General features: G+C 34.7%; 1 protein-coding gene, 1 non-coding gene and 1 pseudogene across 3 annotated transcripts; all 3 read right to left on the reverse strand.

Moving 5' to 3' along the window:
• Positions 1 to 769: 769 nt before the first annotated feature.
• On the reverse strand, positions 770 to 2845 carry LOC143594842 (thioredoxin M3, chloroplastic-like). The gene is made up of 2 exons (XM_077074051.1): positions 2776 to 2845; positions 770 to 1201 (listed from the first exon to the last, which is right to left on the reverse strand). Exons 1-2 carry the CDS (start codon positions 2843 to 2845, stop codon positions 873 to 875), a joined length of 399 nt encoding a protein of 132 aa, XP_076930166.1. The 3' UTR covers positions 770 to 872.
• Positions 2846 to 3227: 382 nt separating this feature from the next.
• Positions 3228 to 3300, reverse strand: TRNAR-UCU (transfer RNA arginine (anticodon UCU)). Its single transcript has one exon. It is a non-coding gene; the product is annotated as a tRNA-Arg (tRNA).
• A 549-nt stretch (positions 3301 to 3849) lies between these two features.
• Positions 3850 to 10081, reverse strand: LOC143594845 (methylcrotonoyl-CoA carboxylase beta chain, mitochondrial-like; annotated as a pseudogene). The gene is made up of 10 exons (XR_013146415.1): positions 9839 to 10081; positions 8211 to 8330; positions 6897 to 7330; positions 6721 to 6811; positions 5898 to 6139; positions 5638 to 5802; positions 5227 to 5301; positions 4992 to 5123; positions 4815 to 4871; positions 3850 to 4173 (listed from the first exon to the last, which is right to left on the reverse strand). The product of XR_013146415.1 is annotated as a methylcrotonoyl-CoA carboxylase beta chain, mitochondrial-like (transcript).
• Between the last annotated feature and the right edge of the window lie 1273 nt (positions 10082 to 11354).

Genomic DNA, 11354 nt, shown 5'->3' on the forward strand with positions numbered 1-11354 from the left:
TTGGAGAAAGAGTTGGATGTGGAATAGACTTCTGTAGTGAAATTACTCGATTAGCATTCGGTTATATAATGAATGGTTTGGTTTCTATACTTTCATAACAAGTTTGTTCATTTATGGACTGTTTGGATGACACAATTCAAGCTCATTTGGATTCATAACAAGTTGGTTCATGTGTCGTGCGGTTCGGTATGGTTTTGGGCTAAAACCAAACTGAAAATCGAAACTTTGGTTTTTGGATTTTTTGAAACTGTTTAGTTTCGGTTTTTGTCATTTGAGCTTGAAAATTTTAGCTGATAAAAAAAGTTGGTATTAAATAATTTTGTTAATTGTAAACTGGTAGACTATATTATACATTTTACCAAAAATATTTGAGCTACATATTTATAATATTCAAATTACTTAAAATGAAAAAATAAATAAATTAAATATTTAGAATTTTGGTTCGTTTTTTTTTAGTTTTTTCGGTTTTTATTATATGGAAAACCAAAACCAAAACTAAACCGTTAGTTCGATTTGTACAAAAACATAAGACCAAACCATTTGTTTTTGTTTCAGTTCGATTTTTTCTGTTTGGATTTTTCGATTTTTTTCCGGTTTCTTGCACACAACTCATGATGTAAAAGAAAGAAAAAAACACTAACCCTTATTTTTCTATAACACATACGTTTCTTTGGGACTCGAACCTCCAACCTTATAGTCTGAGTTTATAACGCCGACCACAACCACAACCACAACCACAACCACAACCACAACCACAACCACAACCACAACATAAACCGTTTCTGTAACAACCCTAAACCGCCACAACAAATAAATCCAAATCCAGAACCAAACCATAAAAACAAAGCTAAACAACTTTACACATCCAATGTTCAATATGATGATGACTGCAACATCCTTTCAATGGCAGCCACATAGAACTCTTTAGGCATGGTCCCAACCACTGACTCACACTTCTCACCATTCTTGAACAAGACCACTATCGGGACCGCTTTAATGTCGTATTCCTCAGCGATTCGTGGGTCCTTGTCAGCATTCAACACATAACAGTTGACCTTCCCTGCATACTCTGCTGCAATCTCATCGATCACACGGTGCACCATTTGGCATGGTCCGCACCAGCTCGTGTAGAACTCGACTAGGACTGGTATTTTGCCGTCAAGAACCGATGTGCTCCATGACTGCCCCGTCACCACTGTTGCTGTAATTATAAGTATTAATGTTTGACCAAAAAATATAGTTTTAGAAACATGTTTGATTATTTGCTAAAAGTCTAAAATAGTAAGATAAATATGTTACATTTTACTTGGGACAAAAGTATGCTGAATATATACACTCATTCCATACATGAAACTAACTCATTCTTAATATTGAGGTCTACATTTCATATTTTAATTTCAAATATATTTGTTTTTGACTTGAAAATTAACAAGAATTGTTGTAGCCAGAGAGAAGAAAAAAAACACAATTTTCCTTAAAAAAACCCGAGAAAAAGTCGATTAAAAACCTGATAATGCGTTTCAGATCGAAGTCAACCTCTGATTGAAAGACATGAAGAGTATGAACAAACAAGAGGTATCAAACACCCCAAGTTTTTATGTCACAAATATGATTATCAAACATAAGTATGAGCAAATAATCAGCTTATTAAAAGCAGATGATTTCACGTAAGGGTAAACTTGTAATTTTGAATCCGCCAAGAACAACCAGTTTGAAAGTAAGCAATCTCAAACTGCATATTGATATTGGAAACAACTTATTTCTAGGTTTATCTTTGTTTCCTATAAACATTTTTTTTAATCTTTTTGCTAGTTAGACTGATTAAGAGGTTACATTTGTTGACATAGTTTCCATAGGTTTGCTTATTTATTCCTGTTGAATTAAGTATATACAACTATAATTATAGTCTTATAGCTTTATTTATTTCTAAAGCCTATAAACAGTATATTAAATAATCTCTTAGATGCAACTAAAAACAAGAAAACCCCAAATTTGATCCAACTTAAAAAAAATTAATCGCTAATGTTATGACTCAAAGATCAGCCAATGCAGCTTGTTGCCCATTTGTCTGCTGTTTCGATGTAATCACAATTTTTTAAATTAGATTAATAATCTATGCCTATTATATCGCTAATCTTTTATATGCAAATCATGTAACGACATCATCGATGCACATCACTTTAGATAATGGTGAAAACGAGCTCAAGCCTCAAATAAAGCTCAATCCTTGTAAGGGAAGATTCTTTAGGCTCGTTGAGCCTTAATGAGCCTAGTGTACATTTAAGTTTTAAACTAATTAAGACTTCTATGTATTAATTTCTCACACCAAAACCAAGCTCGAACCAAACTTTGGCTTGTTTATGAGCTCGAGTCAACCTAGGCTTGTTTAACGTTTTATTCAAAATATATAAAACAAATAATAATAATAATAATAATAATAATAATAATAATAAACAACTATTAGAGAGCTTGAGCTTTAGAAAAAGAGATTGAAACGATGCGAGATCGGGCTTGTTTACACCCCTAACTTTAGGAAAGAAAATCCTCAATTCAAGATTTCAATCCCACTCTAATTGCACTTTGAATCCATGATTGATTGATCTAGTGATGGATTCATTCCACTAATCAATCACTACTTGATTTAAAATAATAATAATAATAATAATAATATACAATGTCACTAATTAGGAAAGAAATCATGGTAGCTACTAGATGATTAAAAAAATAAAATCAATGGCTCAATAAGATCTTCTTCATACATACATAGATACATACCTTTGGATGGGTGTCTCATTGAGAACAGAGGATTTGGTTTTGATTGGACGGAAACAGGAGGAGAATCCATTAATATTAATATTATGCAGAGGAGACACAAACAATGAAGATCGTAATGCTAATTGGGTGGTGTTATTAAGTTGAGGTAAACAACAACAACAACATGATGATAATGAAATTGCCATTCTTATTATTATTATTATTATTGCTTGTAAACACTAACTTTGATTATTATTATTATTATTAGATGAGAGCAAAATGAGTTCGGATCGGTGACGTGGTTGGTACTGAAAATGAAAATGAAATATGTTTGTGAATTGTGAAAGTGATGCTGGTGATTGGTGAAGAAGAAAGACATGTGAATATATAATGACGTGGTTCGTGGAAAACAAGAACTGCGTGTTTTTTCAAAATAATAATAATAATAAAAAACATTGGAAAAAAATTAAAAGCACGCCCAGTGGGACTCGAACCCACAATCGCCTGATTAGAAGTCAGACGCCTTATCCATTAGGCCATGGGCGCATATATTACATTTGTATATTCTACAAAACACCAAAAGTCAGGTTTTATTTTATGGATTGGCCACAAAGTTTTTATGTATTGATATAAACAGTATTGCAAAAATCCTGCCTAGGCGTCGATTAATCGCTAGTCCCCATCCAATTGATTAATTTTGGGCTAGTCGACTAATTAATCGGTCAACAGGTCAAGTCCGGCCATAATCGTGATTAGTAAGACTTAGACGGCGTTTTCTGGCGATGTTCCGACCAATTTTATGTGAATTTCCGGCTTAAATGTACATGTGTATATATAAAACTGAAAATTGCATATTAAAATGTGTATCTAAAAATGAAAGTAAGCAAGTGTTTATGTTTCGGTAAATCCGGCTTAATATCACCTAATACCATATCCTACCCATTCCCATAAAAGTTTTTAAAACTGATCTCATACCCAATACCGCAATACGGGAATACCTATCCAAAATGTTTCGTGTTTTCCCGCTGTTAAAGATTCATTTCCATCTATATTTATTATGATCGAAAACCAGTATTGACGGTTTGGCCTAAAAACTGTTAACACCCCTGATAGGGGTTGTAGTTCAATTACATAACTAGCAAAAGCAGATTATGTAAAAACAGTTTTACAGTAACTCATATCAAAGCTACAAAGTCTTTTACATGGCATACATGTTTACATTCTAAATACGCCAAATTTAGTTGTTTGCGCGGGGCAATTCCTAGACGCAGAGATGCAAAGTCCCAATACTTTTCGGGTGTCAGCAGGGTCGATAATTCCATCGTCCCATAATCTTGCTGTTGAATAATACGCACTGCTTTCTCTATCGTACGCCTCGATAAATTTCCCCTTGTACTTCTCTTCCTCTTCCTTTGACCACTGCAAGTCAAACAATTATTAAACGACGTTTTAAAATTTTTAATCAATTATTAAAAGTCCTAATAACCCGATTAAACCATTTTGACCAAAGTCATAAATGAACTGAGCGAACATGAACGAGCAAGTAAACGAATGGAGATAAATGAACATAAATGAACGAACTTCCCGCTGAACGGTTCATGAACAGTTCACTAAATGTTCAGTTCGTTTACCAGCCTAGACGTGATATACGAAAATAGCATTTTGACCCGTAGAGTTGATGTCTACTCACTTCAGTTCACTGTAATCTTTGGGATCACGAGGTCCTCAAGATAAAGCTAGTAAAAAGATAACATGTGTCCGATATAAAAACACGAGGTCCTCAAGATAAAGCTAGTAAAAAGATAACATGTGTCCGATATAAAAACACGTAATTAGGACACGGGTCATCTTATTATTGGATTTTTTTTGGTGATGGGTATTTCCCCTAAACTGCATGATGGTCGGTACAAGCGTCGTTTTGTTATTGATTTTTTTAAAGAAATTACAAGAAGTCATTTTTTACAATTAGGTAGGTCAAAATGGTTATTTGGGTGATTTTCCCATTTTAAAAACATTTAAAAAGTCAAAGTCAAAGTAAACAAGAAATCGATTGCCGTTACCTGGATTCCCGCTTTTTTCATCTTGCTCTTTTCTATTTGAGACATCACACCAGCCGCCTGTAAATTTGTAAAACAATAAAACATTTTAATAAATAATTCACTCTGTGCAAATTGCAAATTGCAAATTGCAAATTTTAATATAACTATTGACTAATTTTTTCAAAAAATCTGACATACCTGAGGACCACCCATCACGCCTATTTTGGCGTTTGGCCAGAAGAACATAAAATCTGGATTATACGCACGCCCGCACATTGCATAATTTCCAGCACCAAAGCTTGCACCAACAACAATAGTAATTTCAGGCACCTGTAAATACCAAACAAGAATAATGATAATAACAATAATGTTAGTAAAAGAAACAAAATGAGATGACTTCAAATGACGCCAACAGTTTATAAAAGAAACTAACCTTTGCACAAGAAACAGCCATCACCATCTTTGCTCCAGCTTTTGCTATACCGTTAGCCTCTGATTTTGATCCAACCTATCACACGAACAAAACGTTCATATCATTTATCCTCGTGTTTGTTTATGATCATTTGTTAAGATTATAAACAAACGGTTCACGAACAAACATAATCGAGTGAACATCAATTAAAGTAAACGTGAACATCAATCAGGACTAAAAAATAATGAAACTAGACTAAATTTTAGCATGTATAAAAAATATAAGCGAACGAACTTAACTTAACGAACATAATGAACAAATGAGATATATGTTCATGTCCAATTGTAAAAACTAAACAAGCAAAAAAAGTGTTCATGTTCGTTTGTTTATTTATTAAATAAACTAACTTGATTACAGGCCTAGATGACATACCATGAATCCTGCAATATTTTGAAGGAACACCAATGGAATGTTCCGTTGAGAACATAATTCAATAAAGTGAGTTCCTTTTAAAGCAGATTCATTAAACAACACTCCATTGTTTCCTATAATTCCAACAGGCTGTCCAAGAATTCTAGCAAAGCCTGTTACAAGAGTCTGCAAAATAAAATTTAAAAGGGGAATTAAAATGAATAGCATTGTAACAAAAACTTATATAAGTTAGGGTAAAAAGTGATAAACTTAGCCCTCACAGTGCCATACAATTGTTTGAATTCATCAAATTCACTTCCATCAACAATTCGGGCAATAATCGAACGAATGTCAAATGACTGTTTTAGATCCGTGGGTGCGATTGACCGAAGCTCGTTAACATCAAAAACTGGCTCTTTGTAATCAGTAATAATGTTGTGAAAACCATTCACCGTTCCTTCATTTCCAGCTGTGTGTAAGTTTTTAACAATATTCCTTCCTATTGAGAGCGCATGCAGTTCATCTGTACAAGTATGAATCACAAAAGATGTAGAATTAGTTTAATTAGTTAAAGAACACTTGAAAGCAAGTTACAAGCGATCATTCATAACATGCAGCAATGCTTTAAAAAAGAGCACGAACATGAACGCAAATTTATGTTCATTTAGTTTAAACGAAAGAATATGAACACGTGTCCTATTCATTCATTTATGTTCGTGAACGTTCGTTCATTTAATTTGTTTATGTTCTTTGTTTATGCTTGTTTAAGTTCGTTCATTAACGTCCGTTAATATATTCATTTAAAATTATCGGCCCTTCACAACTTTAAACAACTTTTTAGGCCCAAAACACTGTTCTTCACATTACTTTTAACTAGTTTTAACTCAGTTATGCTCGTTCATCTATGTTCAGTTATGTTCGTTTGTTTACATCCACGAAACATTCATTTATATTGTTAATGAACAGACATAAATGAACACGAACATGTTCATTATCTTAACAAGCAAACACGAACAAGAAAACCTTCCTCATTTAATCGTTCGTGTTCGATGTATGCTCCGTTAAAGTTCAACGAACGAGGATGCATTCGCATAAGAAGTTTACCTTGTGCAAGATAGTCTGAAACACCTGATACCTTGCAATGAACATCTGCACCCCCTAAATCTTCAGAAGACACTACCTCCCCTGTAGCAGCCTAAACAATAAATCATCAAACATACGATATAGTCATATAACACAAAATATAACATAAAAGTTACCAAGAATGAAATTAAACTAACCTTTACAAGTGGAGGTCCTGCTAAAAATATGGTACCATTTCCTTTAACCATAACACTTTCATCAGCCATTGCAGGTATGTAGGCCCCACCCGCTGTGCAAGAACCTAACACTAGGGCAATTTGGGGTATACCTTGAGATGACATAAGGGCTTCGTTATAGAATATTCTACCAAAATGCTCTTTATCAGGAAAAACATCGGCTTGTTTTGGCAGAAAAGCACCGCCACTATCAACAAGATATAAACATGGTAATCTGCATTTAGCTGCAATTTCTTGGGCTCGAAGATGTTTCTTAACAGTAACAGGATAGTAAGTTCCTCCTTTGACTGTTGCATCGTTTGCTATAAACATACAAAGTTTTCCATGTACTGGTCCTATTCCAGTGACTATACCTCCAGATGGTGAGGTTCTTCATATAACTCATGGCCTGCAAGCTTTCATCAAATAGAAAAAAGAAATAAACAGAAAAGCAAGAATTAATACTCAAGAGTGACTATTTCTTATCATGTTAACCTAGAGATTCTATGTGGAAGTTCTGCTTTCAAATTAGACTGTAACCAGTACATAAGTTACAAGACATATCTTTGTAAAAGCTATCAATCCTGTGTTGGAATTATATCCTAACATGACCTAATGGGATGATTTAGGATTAGTTAATCAAGTAGATTGTTAAATATACATTATCAGTGTATAACTAGGGGTGTAAATGAGCCGAGTCGAGACTGAGCCCTTCTAGGCTTGAGCTCGGCTTGTTTTGAATTGCAAGAGCTCGGGCTTGAGCTTGGCTCATGAGCCGTTTTCAAAGCTCGAGCTCGGCTCGTTTATTATTTGTTATTTATTTACTATATATTTTTTATTATTCTTATGTATTTTGAAAAAACCTTAAACAAGCCTAAGCTCGGCTCAAGCTCGTGTGCAGTACCTTAAATGAGCCAAAGCTCAGCTCGAGCTTGGCTTTAAAATTAATACATAGAAGTTCATAAGAGGACACAAAGCTCATTAAGGATCGACAATCCTAACGATCTTCCCAAACAAAGTTTATTAGAGCTTTATTTGAGGCTGAGCTCGGCTCGTTTCAAGCTCTTTATCGACCCGATCTCGATCAGCTCACGAGTGGCTCAGCTCGTTTGCATCCCCATGATAACTAAGAAAAATTCCCCAGTACATCCAAATTCATGAACCCAAATCCTAACTAAAGTTACCTAATCTAACCATAATATCCGCAGTGAACAATTATAATCGAATTAAGCTAACCAAATCCTACAAACATGTAATTTCAATCACTAAAATGAAAACACATGATTGGTTTGTAACCTGCGAAAGCTCAAGGAACGAAGAAGACGGATCCAGTAACCGATCGATTCTCTCTCTTGCAAGAAACTTGTTCCTACTTCTATGCCTCTTCACAGCCTCCTCACCTCCACCTTCTGTAACCTAATTACACAATTAACACAAATTCATTACCAAAACTCACTTCCAACACTTTGCATAGTAGTAGCATGTAAACAGAAGTCAACTCTATAGTCAAAATTAGTTAACATATTCACAATCGCTCAAATACATAACACAAACGCTTCGATTAACATGAAATTGCGTGTCGAAGGATGAATGCTAGGTTAACTACACATTAACACAAATTCATAGTTATCAAAGGCGTTAGGCGCACTCAAGGCGCATAGGCCTCGCCTGAGGCCTAGGTGCAAGGCGCATAAAAAGCGAGGGTCTGAGACAAAAAAAACGTGCTTAAATGAAAAATAAAATAAATTATAGTATGCATTGAAGAAAATTATAAATATATCTTGTAAGTACATTCATCTACCTAGTTTCAAAATAAAATTAAATCTTTTAAGAAAAATTGTGTAAAAAGAAATAGTACATGAACTTGTGTACTTTCAATAATAGTTTAAAATTTTTGACAGAAAAATGAATTTTTTAACAACTGAAACAGTGTTTTTTTCTGCAGCTTTTTTGCAATACACTATTTAAGCCAAACTTCTATATTTCGTTCTCATCTTCTTCTTTCTCTTCTCTTCAACTTTTGCTCTCCGGTGATGCAACCACAGATCTGTCCCAGACGAAATTTGGCAGAAACATGCAAAACTTCGCCGGAAACTGGCAGAAATCTGGCCGGAAGAGTCACCGGAAAGTCATTTTTGACCGGTAAACTTACTAGAAGAGCGCCTTTGACTGTGCAAGGCGGTATGGCTGCGCCTTGCCTGAATTTGTGACAAATTCATTACCTAAACTCACTTCCAACACTTGCATATTAGCATGTAAACAGAAGTCAACTCTACAGTCAAAACTAGTCAACATATTCACGATCGCTCAAATACGTAACAAAAACAGTTTAATTAACATGAAATTGCATATCGAAGGATGAATGTTAGGTTAATTTATACAATCAACACAAATTCATTACCTAAACTCACTTCCAACACTTGTATGGCACATGTAAACAGAACCTAAACTCACTTCCAACACTTGCATAGCAGCATGTAAACAGAAGTCAACTCTATAGTCAAAATTAGTCAACATATTCACAATCGCTCAAATACGTAACACATGAAATCACATACCGAAGGATGAATACTACGTTAATTAGATTAATTACACAATTAACGAGAAACTGGATAACTAATCAAAACTTCACTTCCAACACTTGCATGTAATCAAAAGTCAACTATACGGTCAAAATTAGCATCTAAAATCACAATATATTGCATATCGAAGTATAATAATAATTATTAAGTTAATTACACAATTAACCTAATATCATTACCACAAATTATTCACTTCTAACACTTGCATGTAATCAAAAGTCAACTCTACAGTCAAAACTAGCATCTAAAATCACATGAAATTGAATATCGAATAATAATAATAACAATAATAGATTAATTACACAATTAACCTAATTAATAATATCAAACTCGTATGTATACCTGACGGATACGAGAGTGAAGTTGATCCATAACTGACTCCATAACCGTACGGTTTCGAGTAAACGAATCGGAGCTCCGATCGATACCGTCGGGTAGGACATTGGAGCTGAAATGTCGACTGATCGACGACGGCAGTAACACGGCGGCGTTGACGGTTGAACGCCGGCGATGTAATGCCGTTGTTCGTGAGAGAAACCCTAACATTCCAGGCTTAGTGTGTGTGTGTGTAATAATAATAATAATAATAATGGTGTATGAAGAAGAGAGTGGTGTGTTTATATACGACACCGAAAGGAAGATAATAACGACACGGAGGTGAGTCACTGAGTTGGCTTGCTGGTGTGTAGTGTATATCTTATCTCCCGTTGCCAATAAGTTGTTAATTTTTAAATAATTTGAATAACGGAACGGGTGTAAACGAGTTGAGTCGAGTTTGAGTTTGACTAGGCTCGAGTTTGGATTGGATTGACTCGGCTTGTTTTGTTTTACAAGAGGTTGAGTTGGGTTTGTTTCAAGCTATTTTTCTAAAGCTCGAGTTCAGCTTGTTTTGAGTTTTTTTTTTTCTTTGAAGCTTGAGTCCGGCTTGTTTTGTAATATGAGAGCTGAAGGTCAAGTTTGGCTCGTTTCGAGCTCTTTTTCTAAAGCTCGAGCACGGTCCTTATCCATTTACGAAAGCTTGAGCTCGATTTTGTCTCATTTCAAGCTCTTTTTCTAAAGCTCGAGCTTGGCTTGTTTTCGTTTACGGGAGCTGGAGCTCAAGTTCGTTTCGTTTCAAACTCTTTTTTTTAAAGCTCAGCTCGTTTCAAGTTCTTTTCCTAAAGCTGAAGTTCTCGTTTTGATTTACATGAGTTGGAGCTCGAGTTCGCTTGAATCTAGCTCCTTTTCTAAATAACGAGTTTCACTCGTGAGTTGTTTTTAAAGCTTGGGTCTGGCTAGTGTATTATGCATTGGCGTAGCTACTCTTTGACTAGGGGAGTCGGCCGTCCCCTGTGAGAAAAAAAAATTTAGTGGTATATATGTGTTAAAATCTCGACCGACCCCTGAGAAATTTTGATATCGACCCCTGTAGAATTTTAAAAACGACAAAAAGACCCTGTGAAGAACCGAGAACGACACCCATGAAATTTCGAGACCGGCCATCATAAAAAATAAATTTACATTTATAATTATATAAATGTATATAAATAATTAAATTTGAGTTTAATTGAAACAAATTTAATACACATTTAAACCCAAATGCCCAATCAATCTTATTCCTAGGTTTTAAGTCCAAGCCCAAAACTCTCAACCCACTATAAGTCTATACCTTCAACTTATTAAAAAATTACAATGACGCAAGTAATTTGTTAGGTGTGATCATCGGATTATAAGAGCTTTAATATTCAAAGAAAATGTTTCGACTTTCAACATATGTTGGTTTGCTCTCGTATTACCCGTCACAACCGCAAACGTTGAAAACACTTTTACGTGAAGTCTGTTTTGCGTAATCAAATGGGTGATGAGAATTTAAACAATA

This window comes from Bidens hawaiensis, unplaced genomic scaffold (genome assembly GCF_021521415.1).
Source record: "Bidens hawaiensis isolate Kalapana, Puna unplaced genomic scaffold, B.hawaiensis_p1.1 tig00044236_1, whole genome shotgun sequence".
Lineage (NCBI taxonomy): Eukaryota > Viridiplantae > Streptophyta > Magnoliopsida > Asterales > Asteraceae > Bidens > Bidens hawaiensis.

Excerpts from the sequence above, each read along its gene's own strand:
- LOC143594842 (XM_077074051.1), bottom strand. The coding sequence starts at position 2,845 with ATGGATTCTCCTCCTGTTTCCGTCCAATCAAAACCAAATCCTCTGTTC. Across the intron at positions 1,202-2,775 it reads AATGAGACACCCATCCAAAG|CAACAGTGGTGACGGGGCAG; the intron begins GTATGTATCTAT and ends TTATAATTACAG.